Source organism: Nothobranchius furzeri, chromosome 5, assembly GCF_043380555.1.
Source record: "Nothobranchius furzeri strain GRZ-AD chromosome 5, NfurGRZ-RIMD1, whole genome shotgun sequence".
Classification (NCBI taxonomy): Eukaryota; Metazoa; Chordata; class Actinopteri; order Cyprinodontiformes; family Nothobranchiidae; genus Nothobranchius; species Nothobranchius furzeri.
Window position 1 is genome coordinate 49,950,534 of NC_091745.1, and position 22,030 is coordinate 49,972,563.

General features: G+C 46.4%; 1 protein-coding gene and 1 long non-coding RNA gene across 5 annotated transcripts in view; one reads left to right on the top strand and one right to left on the bottom strand.

Moving 5' to 3' along the window:
* The window catches only part of LOC107378864 (intermembrane lipid transfer protein VPS13B), a 462,085-nt gene that overhangs the window by 359,305 nt on the left and 80,750 nt on the right, over window positions 1-22,030 (bottom strand). For all 4 annotated transcript variants that reach the window (XM_015949323.3, XM_015949324.3, XM_070550848.1 and 1 more), the window contains exon 16: window positions 17,582-17,706. In XM_015949323.3, the coding sequence (XP_015804809.3) occupies window positions 17,582-17,706 (125 nt within the window). The remainder of the gene's footprint in view (window positions 1-17,581; window positions 17,707-22,030) is intronic.
* The window catches only part of LOC107378870 (uncharacterized), an 86,898-nt gene that overhangs the window by 14,018 nt on the left and 50,850 nt on the right, over window positions 1-22,030 (top strand). The gene's annotated exons all lie outside the window — the stretch shown is intronic.

A 22,030-nucleotide genomic window follows, 5' to 3' on the forward strand; every position in this document is an offset into this window, starting at 1 on the left:
TTATCGGAATTACTAATCTGTAACCGGAGCACAACAGCAACTGGACAATGGTTTTTCTTCACCCAAAGTGATTATTTCTCTTTCTGGTTGATATTTTTCATCGGTGAAATCTGCTTATGCTACATTTACCTTGAATGTCTTTCCAAGCACACAGAAACCATTCGTCTTTCTGCTCTTGGCTGCACTTGGAGACGCAGACCAGGAGCAGCTCACTCTGACTAATTATGAACAGGAGTAATGAGGCATTACAATCACACCAGAAGCCTCGTGCCTCAGATGCCTCAAGCAGAGTTCATAAATCACAACACCAGCTAATCTAGAGTCTAGACTACTGGTCCAGACATAGTAATACACTTCTCATTAAACAAAGAAGAGAAATCTTTCAGGTAATGCTAAAAAGGGCACTAAAAAGAGAAAAATGTAAAAGTCTTCGACCAATAATGAGATATCGAGGGAAAACCAACCCTGCTATTCCAAAAAGCATGTCTGCTTTCTAAAGCCATATAACATGCACCTGTAACTCCACATGCTTTCAGAAATTATCCCCCAGAAAAAGCTGTGCAAGTAATAGAGGCTGCTAAAACTGCCACATAAAAGCTGGCGTGGGCCTGAATTATGGCCTGCAATGCGACGAACCACACCAAACTGCTGCTGGTTAGTTGGTGGGCCACAGTCAGTCTCCATATGTTACAGCCGTCAGGTGGCCCTGTGTGGGACACATTATGTGGTGAGAGCATGTGTGTGTGTGTGTGTGTGTGTGTGTGTGTGTGTGTGTGTGTGTGTGTGTGTGTGTGTGTGTGTGAGAGAGTGAGTGAGTGAGTGAGTGAGTGAGAGAGAGAGAGAGAGAGAGAGAGAGAGAGAGAGAGAGAGAGAGAGAGAGAGAGAGAGAGATTCAGTTTTGGGGAGATCGATGCAGGTGGCACTTCTAACATCCGTTTCTACTCCCATTCCATCGCTCTCCTGAGAGCGTTAGAAGCTGGGAGCTCTCCAGACTAAAGGCCAGGAGTGTGACTGAAACTGAGACACTAAGCTATGGGAAGGCTGGGGTGTAAAGATAGTTTTATATGTATACTGGTCTCTATATTGTACACACTCGAGGTCTTTCTGCCAGTTTGATGAGTGAAACCTTTCATTACTCATTCTAGTAAAACGGTGTAAAAACTAAAATCTTCACATTTATTTATCAGGCTTCTGCTGCTATGAACACACTTTCTATGCAATTTTTTCCTGTAGAAAAACTTTATTATCTCAGTTACCTCGACCCTTTTATTTTTTGGCATAAATCACAACATCATCAGGCTGTATTAGTGCATCGTTTTGTAAATCAGCCAGTTCGTGCTGCTGCCTCACATAGAGAAGGTCCTGGGTTTAAAGGTCAGCTGAGAGCTCTGTTCTCACCATAGATGTGGGGGTTTTCTTCAGGTATCCCATTTTCTCTCACAGTCCCACAGCATGCATGGCGAGCTAATTTGCTTGTAGGTGTGAGTGCATGGCTGTCTGCCTTGTGTTTCTGTGCTGGTCCTGATCTGTTCAGGGTGTGCTCTCACTGCTGTTTGCTGCTGGGAAGGAAACCAGCTCCTCCAGACCCTGAACGGGGATAAAGTTTACCGGATAATTAATGTATGAGCAGAGTCTAATATTAGGAGCTCACTTCTAAATGGGCCTGTCATGTGTGAGATTGGAGTGATCTGTTAATGCATCCTGGGACACATTTGTATTGACACTGAGGCTAAATGTGCCCAAGAGAACCAAATGTGATAGGAACAGCCTCGGCATATTCTCACAGTGTCCTGAATGTGTTCAAATGTGGTCCTTGTTGTGACTGGACCACCTAAAACACGTTTAAAGGTGTTAACTCCCTCAGAGGCCTCAAAAGCCCAAGCCCAGATCATATTACCAAGACCCAATGACCCCAAACGTGGTGTTTACAAACAGAAACACTCACCTCAGTTACTCATTAGCCATACCATTGTTAGCCATTAAACGATTCACGGCCAAATCGCCATTCTTACTTATAAATATTCACAATTGATCCATAAACGTTTGGCATCGATCCTGATGGATGCTCGCGGACCGTTTCCGCTGCCGTACGTCATCTGTGAGGGTGTGTGCGTATGGGGGGGTTGTTGTGCACAGAGGCTTCCTGAGCTTATGTAGGGGACCCTGAACAAAGAAACAAAGGTCCCGTGAAAAACATTTGACATCTCAGTCTAGAAAAGAGCAGTTCTAGGAACAGCTAAGATACTGCAGAACCCTCCAGCTCCGAGGCCTCTGGTAGAGGACCCGAGCCGGGAAGGATGGGACCACCCGCGGAGGGGAAGAATTTTTATGCATTTATATGATTTTATTTTTAATTGACAATAATGATGCTAGAAACACAGGGCTAAAATGCTGATTTCTTTTGTTAGAATGATCACCATTTTCCTAATAACCACGTAATACTTTGTCAGGACCCATCACCGTTCTTCCAGGAGCAAACTGGTTTATTAGATTCTGACCGGGGGTGACAGGCATTACGAGACGTGGTAGACAGGTAGACTGTCTCCCATGTAGGCAGGTGAGATCAAATGTGAGTGACTTTGGCTTTAAATTGGAGTGATTGCATTAGAAACTTTAAATAACTTGAGCCCATCATTTCCCAATGAAAGAGATTGACAGTAAAACAAACAGGCGTGTTGGAAAAGTTCAAAGTGTCGTTAACATCAAGCTTCATTTAACTAATCAAGTCTTGATGTGGCATCTATTCTTTGAAGTTTCAAGCCCAGGGCAAATCACATGAAGCTGAAAATACAATTTCTCCAAAAGTACTGGCTGGCACAAAGCTGCTTCGTAATAAAAGGAAGTTTGAGGTATGAAACATCTTAGTTTATATTTCAACTCTGTGTGTTAATGTTTTAGCACAGGTTTTCTTTTTATTTAATTTAAATTTTTTATTTCATTATAGAAGAAAAAATTTTTTATAAAGCGCCTCTCAAGATTAAAATCACGAAGCACTTCATAAGACCAAAATAAAACATAATTAAATGATTTTAAAAAACTCATAATGAAAAAAATGCGGGGGAAAAAGGAAAATATGTTATTTAAAATGTAAAGAAAGGGGTAAAAATGAAAGAAAAGGGTAATCACAGGATCCAGAGAAAGACAACTGATGGAAACAACAGAAGGTCCCACCAAAGCCTGAACAGGGGAGTTTAAAGGAGACCACTGAGTCCACTGATCTCAGGCTCAGGGGGAGAGAGGTCCAGAGTCTGGGGGGCACAGCAGCAGATGATCTGTCACCTTTAGCTTGGTGCTGTCAGAGTCCAAGCCCCCAGGCCGGGCTCTCCCAGCTGACCGGCTTCTGTCTCGGACCATTACCCAGCATGCCCCTCGCGGGGATTCCCTCCACGTTGCACCTGCGTCATCCATGTCTATATATGGAAGACGCCACACCGGCTCTTCACTCAGTCATTGTTCCACCGTGTTCCATGATCAGAGTATTCAGAAGCTAAGACAGTTAAACCTCCACCTTTCTAACTCAGACCTCATCCTTCCGTCAGCCTTTTCAGCACCGCTTGCAGCCAGCAGTCTCTAATAAAAGCTCTTACTCCCGAACCCAGTCTTCGAGTCTGACAGGATGACTGAGTCCTTTAATCCAGCGGAGTTCGAGCAGATTAAGAGGAAGTTGGAGCAGGTTGTTAGCGAGAACGTTTAGCTCCACGCCCTGGTCGACCAGCTTAACACCAGGCTTAACTCCCAGATCGATCTCTCCCTGCAGATGTCTACTGCCGTCACGGCACTCCAGCAGCAGGTTCATGCGCTTCAGTTGCAAGCCCTCACTCCACCGATGGGAGAGCCACACTTCAGTCTCCCGGACAAGTGGAATGGAGAGACGGGGAGTCCAGACGGTCTGCTTGCTACCCTCGACATGCAGTCCGAGTGCCACCCAGGACGCTTCCCCACTGCGCGCTCTCGGGTGGCACAGCTCACCTCCCTGCTCTCCGGACGCGCGGCAGAGTGGGCTGCTGCGCTCTACAACTCCAAATCACCGGAGTGCAGCGACTACGCTGCATTCGTGGCCGCTCTCAGAAAGACGTTTGTTCCACCCAGCAGCGAAATGGGGGCAGAGACACGACTCCTAAAACTCCGCCAGAAGGAGCGCTCTGTGTGCGCATATGCGTCGGAGTTCCGCACCATCTCCGCCAAGCTGCGGTGGGATGACTCTGCCCTCCGAGCCGTCTTCTTGGAGGGACTGGCAACCTACATCCGGGATGAGATGGCGGGAAAGGAGCTACCCCAGACCCTGGATGAAGTTATGGACCTGGCGTTGCGCATGGATCAGCGGGTTTTGGTTCAGCCCAAGCCTCTCATTCGCCCATCCAGGGCGCCTGGACCTTTTCCTCGTCCCCCCACGCCTACTCCCGGACCCGTTGCCACTGAGGAGCCCATGCAACTGGGCCACCTTCCTCCGGAGGAGAGACAGCGACGGTGGCGCGAGGGCCTCTGCGCCTATTGTGGTTCCCCCGACCACAGACGCATGAACTGCCCCCTCCGTTCGGGAAACGAAGGAACCCACTGAGTCTCGGGGTCGCTCAGCCTGGGTCAACTTCAACCCCTGCCCTTTCCAATCGGCTCCTTCTGCACGTCACCCTCCAATATGGCGAGACCTCGCTCCAGATGCACGCGCTGGTGGACTCGGGGGCCGCTGACAATTTTATGGATGTGGATCTGGCTGAACGCCTACGGATCCCCACTACCCCCTTGGAGAGGGTTGTACCAGTGACCACGGTGGACGGCAGGCCCCTCCAGCCTTACCCTGTCCAAAACCGAATGCAGTCCCTCCAGATGACAGTCCAGGGCCACCGGGAGACCCTCCATTTCCTGATTATCCGTGCTCCCTCCTCTCCTCTAATCCTGGGGTTTCCCTGGCTCCGCCTCCACGACCCACGGATCTCCTGGTCCCAAGCTCGCCTTCTGGAATGGGGGGCCCAGTGCCGGACCCACCTCTCTCCTCCTCCACCTCGACCTGACTGCCCGGAAGGTGGCTCCGGTTCAGCGCCACCCAATCTGCCACCGCCCTATCGGGATCTGGCCGCGGTGTTCGATAAGCAGCGAGCCACCGCACTGCCGCCTCACCGTCCATACGACATGGAGATCAAGCTCCAGCCAGGAACCATTCCACCCCGGGGGCGCCTTTTTTCTCTCTCCCCCGCCGAGTCCAGAGCTATGGAGGACTATATCGACCAGGCCCTCCAGCAGGGTTTCATCCGACCCTCGTCGTCCCCAGGTGCTGCAGGCTTCTTCTTTGTGAGGAAAAAGGAGGGTGATCTCCGCCCCTGTATTGACTACAGAGGACTGAACAAGATCACAGTCAGAGATCGCCATCCTCTGCCGCTCCTCACGTCCGCCCTGGATGCCATCTCCCAGGCGCGGATTTTCACCAAGCTGGACCTCCGGAGCGCCTACAACCTGGTCCGTATCAAAGCTGGAGATGAGTGGAAGACGGCGTTCATCACCCCCACCGGTCACTGGGAGTACCAGGTCATGCCCTTCGGACTGTGCAATAGCAACGCCGTTTTCCAACGCTTCATCAATGATGTCCTCCGTGACATGTTGGGACGGTGGGTGTTTGCCTACCTGGACGACATCCTGATATACTCCAAGTCAGAGGCTGAACACCACCACCATGTTCGCGGAGTCCTGACCCGGCTCCTGGACAACAACCTGTTCTGCAAGCCCGAGAAGTGCTCCTTCCACCAGCGGTCCGTTTCATTCCTGGGCTACCTGATCTCGGATCAGGGTCTAACCATGGACCCTCAGAAAGTCCAGGCGGTTAAGGACTGGCCCCTACCTACCAGCCTAAAGCAACTGCAGAGTTTTCTGGGTTTCTGCAACTTCTACCGTCGATTTATCAAAGACTTTAGCACCATTGTAGCACCTCTCACTTCTCTCACCCGACCGAGCCCTCCTGGTCAACCGTTCCGGCTCACCCCAGACGCTGTTCGGGCCTTCCACTACCTAGTTGCTCGTTTCACATCGGCTCCTATCCTGCGCCACCCGGACCGGGCAGTCCCTTTTGTGGTCGAGGTCGACGCCTCTGATGTCGGCGCCGGCGCCATCCTGTCCCAAGGTGGCCCTGAAGACAGGCTACATCCCTGCGCCTACTTCTCCAGGAAGTTCTCCACCACCCAGCAGAAGTACGGCGTGGGGGATCGTGAACTGCTAGCCATAAAATGGGCGTTGGAGGAATGGAGGCAGTGGCTTCTGGGCACCACTCAGCCGTTCACCATCTGGACTGACCACCAGAACCTAACCCACATACGGTCCGCCAAGCAGTTAAATCCTCGCCAGGCACGCTGGGCCCTCTTCTTCGAACCCTACGAGTTCCATCTCGCTTATCACCCCGGGACAAAGAACCAGAAGGCGGACGCCCTCTCTCGCCAGTTCACCCATTCAGCACCCACGTCCGAGCCGGCGCCCATCCTCCCGGAGCACCGTTTTGTGGCCCACCTTGGGTGGCCGTTGGAGGAGGCCATCCAAAACGCCCTCCAGGGTGACCCAGCGCCACCAGAGACCCCCGCCGGTCGGCTGTACGTCCCCTCGGCCTGTCGCAGTGAGGCGTTGTCCTGGGCCCACTCATCACGCCTGTCTGGTCACGCAGGCTTCTCTCGGACTCTCAGGTTCCTTAAACGGGCTCTCTGGTGGCCACGTATGGAGAGGGATGTTAAGGAATACACGAGCGCTTGTGACGTCTGCGCCCGCTCTAAGGCATCCACCCAGGCTCCGGTTGGCACCCTCAGACCTCTTCCGGTGCCCAGCCGCCCCTGGTCCCATGTGGGGCTGGACTTTGTCACGGGTCTCCCGCCGGTCAACGACCTCGACACCATCCTGACGGTCACTGACCGGTTTTCCAAGGCTGTTCACTTCATCGCCCTCCCGGGCCTCCCCTCGGCCCGATGCACTGCAGATCTGTTTCTGGAGAACGTGGTGCGCCTCCACGGGTTCCCGGTCGACGTGGTCTCGGATCGTGGTCCCCAGTTCACGGCCCGTTTCTGGAAAGCCTTCTGCCATCTAGTGGGAGCCTCTGTCAGCCTGTCTTCGGGCTACCACCCACAGACCAATGGTCAAACGGAGCGGGCAAACCAACAGTTGGGCCGGTACCTCCGCTGCTTCGTTTCAGCGCAGCCCTCGCAGTGGCCCAAGTACCTCCTCTGGGCGGAGCTGTCTCATAATCTCCACACCTCCTCGGCCACTCAGATGTCCCCTTTCGAGGTCTGCTATGGCTATCAGCCCCCGGTCTTTGCCCACCAGGAACCCGAAGTCGCGGTGCCGGCCGCTCAATCCCTGGTGAGGCGCTGCAAAAATGCATGGATCAAGGCGCGGGCCTCCATCACCCAGGCCAACGCCCGTTACTCCCACCAACACCTCCGCAGGCACCGCCCGGGCCCCTCCTATGCTCCAGGGGACAGGGTCTGGGTGTCCACGGCAGGCCTCCGGGTCCGCGCCGGTTCCAGGATGCTCGCTCCCCGGGTCCTCGGACCCTACCCCGTGCAGAAGGTCATCAACTCGGACACGTACCGGCTGCGGCTGCCTACAAGCCTTCGCGTCCATCCCACCTTCCACACCTCCCGGCTCAAACCTTATGTGGAATCCTCACTCCTGCCGCCTCGGGCTCCGGCGCCTCCGCCGGCCCGCTTCCTCGACGGTGAGCCCATCTACACCGTCCGGCGCATTCTGGATGCTCGCCGCCGGGGTCGGGGTTGGCAGTACCTTGTTGATTGGGCGGACTACGGCCCCGAGGAACGCTCCTGGGAGCCGGCCCGTTCCATCTTGGACCCTGCCCTCATCTCGGACTTCTGGGCCCACCGAGGTGGCCCGGGGACTTCTGGAGCCGTCCCTGGACCGGGGGGTCCTGTCAGAGTCCAAGCCCCCAGGCCGGGCTCTCCCAGCTGACCGGCTTCTGTCTCGGACCATTACCCAGCATGCCCCTCGCGGTGATTCCCTCCATGTTGCACCTGCGTCATCCATGTCTATATATGGAAGACGCCACACCGGCTCTTCACTCAGTCATCGTTCCACCGTGTTCCATGATCAGAGTATTCAGAAGCTAAGACAGTTAAACCTCCACCTTTCTAACTCAGACCTCATCCTTCCGTCAGCCTTTTCAGCACCGCTTGCAGCCAGCAGCATCTAATAAAAGCTCTTACTCCCGAACCCAGTCTTCGAGTCTGACAGGTGCTGCACAACCAGTCGGCTTTGGTCACTGGACGCCAGGGACCTGCTGGGGGTGTAGGGACTGAGAAGATCACCAATGTATGATGGTGCTTGTCCATGTAAGGCCCTGAAGACCGGAACCAGGATCGTAGAGTTAAAGTCCCGCTGTCAGTCACACTAGTGTGCAAAACTTTTTATCCAAATTTGACCCATCCCCTGGGGAAGCAGTGAGCTGCAGACACAGTGGTTTAGAGATGGATCTGAAGCTGCTATGGAAAGACGGGTCAAGACTCAGTTTTTTAAGATGCGGGTGGATTACAGCGTTCTTAGAGTAAGCAGGGACCTGACCATAAACCAGAGAAGTATTAATAATGGAGAGCACGCTGGGAGCGATGGACTGAAAAGCACTTTTAAACAAAGATGAGGGTAAGATGTGGAGGGGGCATGCAGAGGTCTTCATAGAGTTAACTAGTTTGGTTAACTCAGGCAAAGAAACAGGTGCAAAGTTATCTAGGATGCTGGGTCGGGTTGGATTCGGGTTGGAGTTGGGAGAGGCAGCGATAAGGCTGAGGGAGAGATGCTAGAATTGACCTTATTGACCAGGGTATATGCAGGGATCTCAAAATTAAATTCAAGACTTTTTAAGACCTTCTAAAAATAAAAATCTGACTTAATTGCAGAGAACTAATCAACCGTTAAACACTCATATATTGTTTTTAAGTACTGCATTGCTTTGTTTTCGACTTCATCAATTGTCGGGTTACGTCACATCTGAGAAAGCAAGGCTGTGGCAATTAGGGATGTAAGAAAATATCGATATGGCAATATATCGTGATATATTTCCTGCAATATTATATCAATATTCAAAAGCAGAGTATCTAATGTTTTGAAGAATTTACATGTAAACATTTGTGTATTTTCTTTTCTTCGGTGCTAAAAGCCGACAGCTTGTTGGTAGCAGTGAGCAGTGGGTTTTGTTTCCACCACTGAAATGTAAGTCCCTCCATTATGGTTCAGACACCTCATGTTAAACATGTTAAGTATCAGTTTGGACTGTTTATTGAATGTTCCTACAATAAATTCAGTCAAAAAAATTGCTAATTAATAACGTCTGACTCAGTGTATGGCAATATGTCAAGATACACTGTGTCGTCTCCCCTGTATCGTGATACGTATCGTATTGCCAGAATGTCACCAGTACAAATTTCTAGTAGCAAAGGTACGTAAAGTCACGTGGTACAAAAACACAAGCAAACAGCTGGCATAGAAGAACCAAAAATAATTGTATTAGTTTACATGCATCTGTTTTTCACACCAGCGAACTCAGAGGCTGTGAAATGAGTGACAACTAAAATGAACTCCCCCCATACAAGGTCCTTGCATGCTGCAGATTTGTTAATCTGTTACTCATGCATTTGTCCTGTCCAGACTTGACTACTGCGATGCTCTGTATGCCGGTTTGAGTCAGGGTGCGATTGCTCGTTTCCTATGCAGTACAGAGCTCTAAATTCAAAGTGCTGATGCTCGTGTTCAGGGCTCTTCACTATTTATCAGCACTGCTACAAAGGCATGTCCCCACCCGCTCTCTGCTCTGGTGACCAGGAATTACTGGTGGTCCCTAGTTCCAGATGCAAATCTAGGGGAGCTCAGGCATTTGTGGTCCTTGCTCCAATTTTGTGGAACGGTCTATCCTTGACTGTTAGGCTGGTGCCTTCCTTCCAAATTTTTAAGTCACATCTGAAGGCCCATTATTATGTCCAGGCATTTTCACCACTGGGGTCAGCAATTTTGTCTTGATTTACATTGTTTAACAATTGTTCTCATCTGTTTTTTATGCTGTTTTAATTGATTTTATTGATGTGATTGCCTGTTTACTGTTGTGTTCAGCACCTTGGGCTTCTGCTTAAGGTTGTGGAAGGTGCTCTATAATGAATGAATGAATGAATCTATACTACAGTGGGTTTTGTGGTGACCTCTGACATTAACATACTTTTATTTTATTAAGAATAATGAAAAAAATATATATTTATTGTGATTTTATTTGAAAAATACAAGCAATTTTCTACCAGTCATACTGTTCAACAGAGCTAAGAAACATAATAAACTGACTGATTAGGGATCATCATTTAATTATTAATTATTATTATGAGACTAATTCAAAGAAAACCTAACATAAGAGCATGTGAAAATATTCCAAATGACTGTAATAATTTTCTTTAGTAGGATGACCAGATCCCAACTCACCCACTGTGGGACGTTTCAAAACAACGAGATAAAAAACGTTTTTACTTTATCCATTCTGCCTTTTATCTCCAACATCACTGTTAAATATACATCAATTTATTATTATATAATTCATGTTCTATCTGATTCAGCTTGAACAAGCAAACAGCAAACGCTTTAATACTGTTTCTCAGTCCCTCTCCAGTGACCACAGCTTACTCAAGGCTCTTTGGACCTTCTACTGTGGCTCTGAACACCTTTAATTATTTTAAACCATCAACAGATTTTATAAATATAGACAGGCCACCATACAAAATGAAGGTTTTAACACCTTGGGATTCTCTTTGCTGTGGAACATCAGGTTCGAGAAATAGGCACCCCTCACGTGTCTGACTACACAGTTAAAGGGGCATTATGGAAGTTTGACAGCCAAAACATGTTTAGAAATAATAAATTTCTTCTTCATACATTCTCCTGCAATGCCCTGGTCCTGTAGAATGAGCCCTGGCATTCTTACTGTGATTGCCTGTTTTTCTGTAAAATCACAGAAAAAGAGAGCTGCTCGGGTCAAGCAGGCAGCTTCATGCGCGTTCACGCTCAGGCATAGCCCGTAGCATTTGCTATCAGTAGCTTTAGCAGCAGAGAGTGAGGTAGTGCCAACACAGCGAACCTAGCTACATTTCTGAGGACCCTTAGCTACTTTCTTCTAGATATGTCCTGCAAATTAGCAACAAAACAGCCATTTTCGCTCCAAACCATTCTTTAGTTTGACGTTGTTTCCGTTGTCATCAAGGAAATAAATGTTACAGATACGAAAGACGTCACTGGCGCTTTAGCTCACCTAGTAAGATGTCGGACTCTCGTGCAGAAGATCCGGGTTTGATTCTGGATGTGAATATGGTTTGGTTAGAGTTTATTTTTTACATTAATGGTATATTTTTTTACAGTAAGATGCCCAAATTTTTATTTGAGACTCGCCGAACGGCATTGAATTCACAGATAAAAAAAGATGTGGGTTCAACTTTCATTTTGGAACAATTTTTCAAGCAAGGGAAGGGAATGGTCTGAGCATGCAGGAGGACTGACCCATCATAAACCTTTGTCAGCTGTGCTGAAGAGAAAGGTACAGAACCAAATTATTTAATTAATTAGCTGCGCATTCTCCTGTCCTCCGGGCCCCACACACACACACACACACACACACACACACACAGGACTGTCTCAGCTGTTATTTTCGTTAAGGAGTGTGCACGTACAGCATGCGCGCCTCGTGCACGAGCCTACTATTGAAGCTGCCATTACGCTTTTGGCCTGAGGGGGCAATCGCGAGCATAAAAATTCAAAACTCCGTAAAGTCCCTTTAAACAAGGTCAGAAGATCCTAGATGCAGCAGATGGACATGGAGATGGGTTTTCTTCCACAAACTCTCAATTTTTCTGCATTGGCACATCAGGCTGTGAATACTGTCATTAAACCAGAGAGTAGGGCTCACTGCAGGAACTGATCTGGTTCTGACAGTACAGATGTTGTCCAGAATGGAGGCAGTGCTCGATAAAGTGAGAAATTAAGGAGTCTGGGTCTTAATCAGAAAAACAGGGTGGATTGAAAGCAGCAAAAAATTAGCTAGCTGTACTCTCATTTGTTGTCCCTAAGCTGCCACCTTATCATGGTGAAGGTGTTTGAGTGTCCCCATGATCTTAGGAGCCAAGTTGTCTGAGGATTTATGCCTCTGCTAAGGTCACCCATGGTTAACAGGTCCTAAGGGATCAGACAAAGTGTAGCCCCAAGACCCCTTATGATGGTTACCTCTAATGGAAACAGTGTCCCCTCGCCCAGACATGGGTCACCGGGTTCCCCCTCTGGAGCCAGGCCTGGAGGTGCGGCATGTCGGCGAGTGCCTGGTAGCGGGGCTTTCACTCATAGAGCCCAGCCGAGCACAGCGCAAAGAAGAAACGTGGGTCCCCCTTCCTATGGGTTCACCACTTGTGGGAAGGGCCAAAGGGGTCGGTTGCAATGTGTGATGTGTGATTCAATTATCTGAGTTTGTGCTTTTGTTATCGGACTTCTGTGCTCATCATGGATTGTTTTTAATGAACACCATGCTCAGACATAAAGGTGTCCATAAGTGCTCTTGGCACCAGGATACCTTAGGCCGCAGCTTGATGATCAACTTTGTTGTCATCTCATCTGATCTGTGGCCACAAGTCTTGGACACTCGGGTAAAGAGAGGGACAGAGCTGTCAACTGCCCAATACCTTGTGGTGAGTTGGCTTCAATGGTGGGGGAGGAAGCCGGTCAAACCTGGCAGACCCAAATGTATTGTCAGGGTCTGCTGGAAACGTCTGGTGGAGTCTTCTGTAAGAAGAAGTTTCAATTCCCACCTCTACAGGAACTTCCAAAATGTCTTCCAATATCCCGTGGAATTCAGGGGCAGTTGTGCTGGATTGGCAGACCAGGGTGGTGGTCCTCCTATTTAAAAAGGGGGGAACGCAGGATGTGTTACAACTACAGGGGGTCAAACTCCCGAGCCTCCCTGGTAAAGTCTATTCTGGGGCTTTGCAAAGGAAGGTCCAGCGGACTGTCGAACCTCTGATTCAGGAGGAACAATGTGGTTTTCGTACTGGCCGTGGAACACTGGACCAGATCTGCACCCTTAGGAGGGTCCTGGAGGGTGTGCAGCAGTTTGCCCAGCCATTCTACATGTGTTTTGTAGATTTCAAGAAAGCGTTCGATCACGTCCGTTGGGGGGCACTTTGTTGGGGTAATTCAGGAGTAACCCCAAAATTCCACTATCTCCGCTCCGCTGCGGTCCGCTCCGGCACGAACTCCGCAGCAAAAACGGTCCCGTTGTAGTCAATCAGAGCTGTTCCACTACTGCGGCCGTGCGGCGCAGTGCGCCGCCTGCCGTTCCGCCATCCGGCAAAAATAGGATCGATTCTATTTTTGCCAGAGCACCTCCGCAGTCATTGGACAGAAATCACAACCGCCCAACAGGAAAGGGAGCAAGCACAGCTTCCGTTTTTTCACAGGAAATCGATAAACAAAAAGCGTTTTTTGTTTTATATGCACAGGTTTAACAACTTTTAACAACTATCAATGGTGGTTGAACTTTAAATGCACAAAAATAAGCCATAAATACAGTTTCCACTATCAAAGTAGTCACACTTTGTTGATCCAAACACTGCTGATCTCTCAAAACAAATGATAGGCAGATTAAACAGTTCATTTCGATGCTTCTCCCACACAACGGGTGTTTGGATCTAACGTCCGCGTTTATTGCTCGGACTGTATCGCAAGATCTCGAAAATCCCGCGCATGCCTGTTTGCGCACCTCAGGTCTCTGTACCGGAGCGGAGCCGTTGTAGAGTGGGTACAGTATAATTTGAGTTCGGAAGCGAGTGGCAGCGGAGGGCGGGGTCGGAGCGGACATAGTGGAATTTTGGGGTTAGGTCCCTATAAGACTGGTGCCAGAGCTTGGTCTGTTTGCCAGCAGTAAGTTGGGCTCATTTTCAGGGAGAATTGGACTCTGCCAAAGCTGCCCTTTGTCACAGATTCTGCTCATAACTTTCATGGACAGGATATCTAGGCACAGCCAAGGTGTCGAGGGGATCCATTTTGGTGGCATAAGGATTGGATTTCTGCTTTTGTAGATGATGTGGTCCTGTTGGCTTCATCAGAACAAGATCTCTGGCTTTCACTGGAGTAGTTTGCAGCTGAGTGTGAAGCAGCTAGGATGAGAATCAGCTCCTCTAAAACCATGGTCTTGAGTCATAAAACGGTAGAATGCCTTCTCCGGGTCAGGGATGAGGTCCTGCCTCAAATGGAGGAGTTTAAGTATCTCTGTGTCTTGTTCATGAGTGAGGGAAAGATGGAGCGCAAGATCGACAGGATTGGTGCTGCATCTACAGTAATGCAGGCATTGTACCGATCTGTTGTGGTGAAGAGAGGGCTGAGCCAGAAGGCAACGTTCTTGATTTACCAGTTGATCTACGTTCCAACCCTCACAAATGGTCACAAGCTTTGGGTAGTGACCGAAATATGAGATTGCGGATACAAGCAGCCGAAATGAGAACCCAGATCTTCCAGTCCCAGATCAGACACTCTACCACTAGGCCACCGAGAAGGTAAGAAGGTAACACTTTTCTTCACGGGGTTAGAAGCTCAGTCCTCAGGGAGGGGCTCGGAGTAAATCCGTTGTTCCTCTACATCGAGAGGAGCCAGTTAAGGTGGCTCAGGCATCTGGTTAGGATGCCTCCCTGGTGAGGTTTGCTGTGTGTGTGTGTGTGTGTGTGTGTGTGTGTGTGTGTGTGTGGGGAGGGGGGGGGGGGGTGGATGGATGGTGCTCTCATTAAGAAAATGAGAACTAACCAAGCGCCGAGCAGGAGGTAGGGATGCAGAAACAGACAAGTTAAAGAAAATGCAATGGTGATCCGAAATATAAACGTTCTCAGGACAAACGATGTCAGCACTTAGATCCAGGGTAAAACCAAAGTCCAGAGTATGCACCCTGGTGTGTCTGGGGCCAGAAACATGATGAGTCAAAGTGAAAGAGTCCATGAGGCTGGAGAAGCTGCTGGCATATTGGTCTGGTTTTAGAGTCCTTAATAATCATGCCTTGGGTTGTAAGGTTGGGCAATTCCTTGCTTTGATTCCAGTTCCTATTGATTCCAAATTCTGATTCTTTCAAGGGGCAGGATCCAAAAACATTACATGTTTTGAATGAGCCAGCTAACCACAGGTCTTACTTGATTAAATAATCTGAACTTAAACATTGGTGATGATGCTAGTGATGATTTGCTCGCACCGAACTGGGCAAAAGGGCTTCCGTTCACTCTGCTCCTTCTACATAGAACAGACTGCAGAAAAACTGGAAATTAACCAAGTATCTCCTTGAATAATTAAAACCAGACTAAGAACCCTTGAGATGGATTCCCTGTGTTGTAACTGCCTTTTGTAATTTAGTAACGGTACATATGTCTGTGTAACTGAAAAATTTGTCACTAACTTTTGCTGCCTCTGGGCCAGGACTCCCTAGAAAATGAGGTTTTTAATCTCAATGGGACCTTCCTAGTTAAATATCTTGTAATTTCTATTTTGTAATTTGGATTTTGTAATTTGTATTTTTTAATTTGTATTTTGTAATTTGAATTGCTTTTATTGTTGATTTACTCAATATATTTACCTACAACTGTACCATGTTCAGCGCTTTGGGCTTCCTGACAGGGTTGCGGAAGGCGCTTTATAAATAAAGCTTTGATTGATTGATTGATTGAAATATTGAATATATAAATAATCACATCGTCAGACTCGTCTCCTTTTTAGGGACAGAGAGAAATATTTTGCAACAACATTGTGCTGCTGTGTCTAAAGCGACACTTGCTCCGGGGCCCAGATCAAGCTTGCCACGCCACCACAGAGAGCACAGGGAATCGGTTCTGTCTAGGACATGCTCAAACACATTTCTTAGTGAGGACATCAAAGTTTTCATTGTGACAAGGTAACCAGCACACAGCAGATGCATTATTTTTCTGGAGAAGAAGTCAGGAAAGTCAAAACCATCTGCTGTTTCTTGACATGTTTAAATCTATACTAATGGGAGGAAATAGATTCCCAAGGTGGTGCTCTGGCAGGTTTCCTGCTAACAGGCACTTTGAGTGCTGGGTGTGAGGGAGAGGGCACGGGTTGTGCTTGCCTTTGTGTGTGTGTGTGTGTGTGTGTGTGTGTGTGTGTGTGTGTGTGTGTGTGTGTGCGTGCGTGCGTGCGTGCGTGCGTGCGTGCGTGCGTGCGTGCGTGCGTGCACGACACTGAAAGGAAGAAAAGATGGTGATCAAGTGAATAATAGTCACTTCTTTTGTTTGTTTTAATAACAGAAAGATATTTCCTCTTCTATCTGATATTATTAACCAAACACCATATAAAGTTTACATTCCAAACAAAAATTCAAGGAAAAGAGAATATTTATTAAAACGTATTAACCATTTCAATTCCAGACATAGTTTAAAAGAATACAGGTTTCCCTTCCCTTGTTTAACTAAACAGTGAAAACAGACAGACACACACTTGGTTTGGGCGGTTTCAACGTATTACCGTATACAGCCGGTACTAAAAATAGCAACGGTGTCAGTTCCAATAAAATTCAATGAAAAAAATAATAAAACAAAGTAAAAATTAGTGTTGTTTAATGTAAAAAACTGATTCGTGGTTGAATTTTCTGTTTTACTTAAATTGTTTAAAAGGGTTTTTTTTCCAACTTTCTGAACTTCCTCACTTTTTTAAGCTTTGAAGTGACGCCAAGGTGGGTGAGTCCACGAATGTTAATTCAGCCGTTTCCAGATCGGTAAAGCCCTTCGCTGCCAGCGTTTTTCAGTGTTTTTCACTGGGTTTTTTAGAGTCACAGAACGTTGCGCGCTAGGATGATGCCGACGCCAAAACTACCCAAACAAAGAGGAGACTTACCTCTTACATCAGGAAGAATCTGCGCGTTTCAAGCATTATCCGTTCTTTCATAATCCGTCGTTGAATTGTGATCGGCAGAAGCTTTTCCGGTTCACGACTCACTTTTTTTACAGCAGCGGCCCAAAACGATCTCCTAACACATGGATTTTCTGTTTTCCGGTCACGTGACGTGTGACGTACGCGAACGAAGATCGGCTTTAGAGCTGAGATGTTTGTTCTCATGGTGGTGGTGGTGGTGGGGGGGGGGGACACCCACACAGTAAAAAAAAATGCAAATGCATTGGTAGTGAACAGTTGGATTTGAAACAACAACTTCTGTCATCAATGGCAGTAAATTAGTTAAGTGACAGTGTGACATAGATCTGTCAGGCTTTTCTAATCCTAGAGTTTCACCGTCTGTTTTCTATCAGAAGCTAAAGCAGGAGATAGGTGTAGGAAACTATTTTCATGTTCAGCCCGCATGAAACACTCAGAGCGACCCGTTAGAATCAGAGAAAATCGTTAAAAATGGTTTTTCAGTGTTCCCCACCTTTAAATTTAGAAAATCAAAAGTGACACTTGATAAATAATGAAACACTCCATCTGCTTCATGAAAGGTGGCTTATATCAGAGGTCTCTAATTTCTTTGGGAATGTTCATGTGGGAGCCCCAGAGGCCACCACACAGCTACATAAACATGCGTCCTTGTCCAGCAGTGTTGCAGACTCACCATAATGCAGGGATCTGAATCTGTTTTCCATAAACAGCAGTGCTGAAGGAGGGGATGATGGGGATGAGAGGCAGAAAACAACCTGTAGTGTCCTGGCAGGTTAATCCTGTCTGGAATCCAAACACCTGTAAAAATGAACAGAAATAATAAAACAGACAGCAAAGGTGAGATAAAAACAAGATGTGCATCTTAATATTAAAAACACTGCTGGTTAGTGTTCTGGTTTTGTCGTTTTTCATTATCTACACTCATGGTGGCCACACATAGCACAAGCGTGGGTGTGATGATGGTATTGAATCAAATAGGATTCAACGATTTAAAATGAAGTCTAAACCACAAATACCGGACTCCTAGAATGATGAGTACCACCCCGATACCCACACCTCTGTTTGAAAAACCACTGTCCTAAAGGTAAACCTTTTATATTTAAATTTATATACTGTATATTTATGTCGATGAGGTAAACTCATCTATTCAGTGTTTTGGTGTTTCTGAGATAAAAGCAGCACCGAGTTATAACATTCACTTCATATCTCCTCCACTGCTGAGCACTTTTCAACAGTCTTTAACCAGATTTGTCAGATCCCGGATCTTTTATGCACCCAAATTGAGGAACTGAGCTCTTGGTTTGATTCCACCTGTCGGGCTGCTTTGGACACTGTGGCTCCATTAAAAACCAGGCGGCCTAAAGCTAAATCTGAGCCTTGGCAGAACGACGTGACCTGAGTTGTCAGACGCGACTGCCGTCAGGCTGAGCGCAAATGGGAAAAGGACAAACTACAGGTGTCATTTCAGATGCTGAAGGACTGTTGGCATCAATATCAAAGAACTGTGAGAGGCCAAAAGAAAACACTTATCTGGCATTATTTTGACTAACTGCCACAACCCGCGTGTTTTATTTAATACTATTAACTCTGTTCTTAGTGCACTGTTTACTGACTGCATTGAGCCCTCAGCTGAAGCCTGTGAACATTTTTTACACTTTTTTATTGAGAAGGTTTCCTTAACAAGGGCTCAAATCTGTCTTTGTGCTCCTGACCCCTCAGTCTTTGTTTCCTGCTCTGCTGTCTTTGGCAGGTTTGAGCCAGTGACCCTGCCCATTATAACGGAGACTGTTGGTCGTCTTAAGCCTGCTGGGTCTCCAAATGATGCTGTTCCTCCTTGACTTTTAAAAGAGGTGTTACCTACAGTTGGTCCTCTGGTTCTTGAGCTGGTAAACCATAGTCATAGTCATAGTCAGGCGTTGTCCCAAAAGATTTTAAACATGCAGTAGTCAAACCTCTGATTAAAAAACCTGCTCTTGATCCACAGGATCTGGCGAATTACAGGCCTATCTCCATACTACATTTTCTTTCTAAAATTCTTGAAAAGATAGTCTATAGCCAAATATTGGCCTTTTTGGAAAATCAAAATGTATTAGAGGTTTTCCAATCTGGTTTTAAACCCTTTCACAGCACCGAATCAGCCCTTTTAAAAGTTTTTAATGACAGATTCTTAGCTACTGATGCTGGGGACTGTGTTGTTTTTGTGCTTTTTAGATTTGACAGCTGGTTTTGATACTGTGGATCATGCCATTTTATTCTCTCGTTTGGAGCACTGGGTGGACATTAGAGGCACAGCTCTCGAGTGGTTCAGGTCCTACTTGGCAGGGCGAACATTTTGTGTCAGTCTCGGTGACGATGTGTCGTCCTCTGCTCCTCTCTTGTGTGGTGTCCCGCAGGGCTCGGTTCTTGGCCCTCTCCTCTTCTCTTTTTATCTTCTTCCTCTCGGGTCTATACTGAGGAAGCATGGCATTGCTTTCCACTTGTATGCTGACGACTGTCAGATCTATGTCCCTCTTCAGAAAAAAGGCGGATACCGCATACAGCCATTACTTCAGTGTCTTGATGACATAAAGGCTTGGATGTCTATTAACTTTTTAAAATTCAATGATAAAAAGACTGAGGTGATGATTTTTGGTAGTCCTACTGAGACCCCCAATGTGTATGTTGATTCCCTGGCCCAGTTTGTTAAGCCAACTGTCACAAACCTGGGGGTCAAAGTGGACTGTGATCTGATGTTTGAATATGAGATTAGGGCGTTGGTAAAATCTAGCTTCTTTCACCTCAGGCAGCTGGCGAAAATAAAGCCAATTCTTTCACGGCAGCACTTCGAGACAGTGATCCATGCCTCTGTTACCACTCGGCTGGATTACTGTAACACACTCTATATTGGGGTCAGTGCATCTTTTATTAGTCATCTACAGAGAGTGCAAAATGCCGCAGCCCGTCTTTTAACTGGCACTCCAAAGTTTGAGCACATTTCCCCTGTTTTAGCTTCACTTCACTGGCTGCCCATTTCTTTTAGGATTCATTAAAAATTCTTTTGTTTGCTTTTAAATGTCTCCATGGCCTTGCACCTTCTTATCTCTCTGTCCTGTTACAGCCTTACACACCCTCCCGCTCTCTCAGGTCAGCTGATCAGCTGCTCCTGAATGTACCCAGGACTAGGCATAAACGAGCTTCCTTTAGAGATAATACAGGCCAGTTCCTTACCTGTTTTTAAGTCACTCTTGAAAACACACCTCTTTACCCTTGCTTTTGTCACCTTGTGAGATGTTGGTTGCTATTTTTAGTTTTGACTTATTTTAGCTGTTTTGGGGTGTTTCAATGCTGTTTTTAACTCGTTTTTATTCTTATTATTGGGCTGTTTTAATTTTATGTCTCATGTGTTTTATTTATTTCTCTTTGCTGCTTTCTGTTTATTCTATTGTTTTAATGTATTTTCTGTACAGCACTTTGTTCCTGTGCTGGGTGTTTTAAAGTGCTTTATAAATAAATAAATGAATGAAAATGAATGAAATGAATTTCCATTTAGTTGTGCTTTAGTATTTTGGATTATTCATTTTGAATGACTTAAAACTGCAGATCGTTTTAAAATGAATTGATTTTATGTCAAAGATTGTGTGTATATAGTAAAAACAAGAGTGGGCCCAAGACAGAGCCTATGGGTACCCCACAGAAAAGATCAGTAGGGTCTAACGTTATTTGGTTTATACAGACAATGTTAGAGAGACTTCTTTGATAACACATCAACATTTACAGAACAAACAAAAAAGTCTAAGCAAACGTGTGCTCATCCAGTAGGCAGTGGCAAACAACCAAGTAACCTAACATGAGTGTTTTTGGTCAGAGGGAGGAAATACGAGCACCACGGCCCTCACTTATCTTGCTTGTGGAAACTGTCCTATCTGTATTTTTTACTTTTATTTCATTCAGAAAAATAAATGAAAAACATACAAACAGTACCAAACAAAAGCATGAAAAAAAGCAGGGAGAAGAAAAACATCTTAGATTTTCTGCCCCCTTTTACAAAACCAAACCAAATCAAGAACTCTCCATATTCCTGCTCATTCAATCACTTCACAGACACCATCCTAAATAATGTTTGCATAATTCCTTAATACCACTAATTAGAAACACTTTTAAACACAATTAGTGATTTAGATTATTTTAGATCCTTGTCTAGGTTATTCCATAATTTAACCCCAACCACAGAAATACCTAATTCCTCCTACAATAACTACCAACTATATTTCTGAACATTTTCTGAATATTGGCAAGTAAAATATTCCTATTAGCTTTATACATAACTTGCAGTATTTTTAATGCACCATATCCTGAAATTTCAGTACACTGTATTTGCTAAATGAAGGGTTGGACGGATCTCTATAGCGAGTGTTACTTCAACGCCCTTTTCTGTAAAACAAACAACAGTTGAAAAGGTTTTATATGTTGATCCCCAGAATTCTATTTAGTAGGACAAATATGGCCCAATTAGTGAGTTATATAATGTTAACAACCCTGAACTGTTAAGTAAATACTTGACTCTGTGGAATACTACACTGGCTTTGGTGATTTTACCTTTTATTTATCCTACATTCTCCTGTATGTGATTTCCAACTAAGATCCTCATCGAACATAACTTCTAAGAAAATGTATTTCCTTCACTCTTTAAAGATACTTCTTTATTGCTTTTGTTGTTAAACAATATAAAATGTGTGTTATTAAGATTTAATGTTGATCTATTTATATCAAATAATACATTCACTCCCACCAATGAAATCTAAAACATTTGTACGAATGGCTAAAATCCTGATTAATGAAACATGCGGTGGCCACTCGTACGCATGTTCCTCCACCATCGACTGCTGATAAATCCCACCTGTGCATACCCAGGTGCTTGTATCCGGTCTTGAGGGATTTAGTGATCTTGCTAGTTGAGCGAGGAGCACAGTGGAGAAGCCGCTTTGCAGCTGAAACTCTCCTGGTGTGCACTGGAGTGCAGCGATTGTCGCGAATAAACCTTTCCGCTGCCATTCTGCACCGCTGATGCTTTCAGCGTGCAGTCGGGGAAAGGCAATGTGTACGCTCCACAGAAACACAACTAAGCTGAAACATGGTGGTGTTG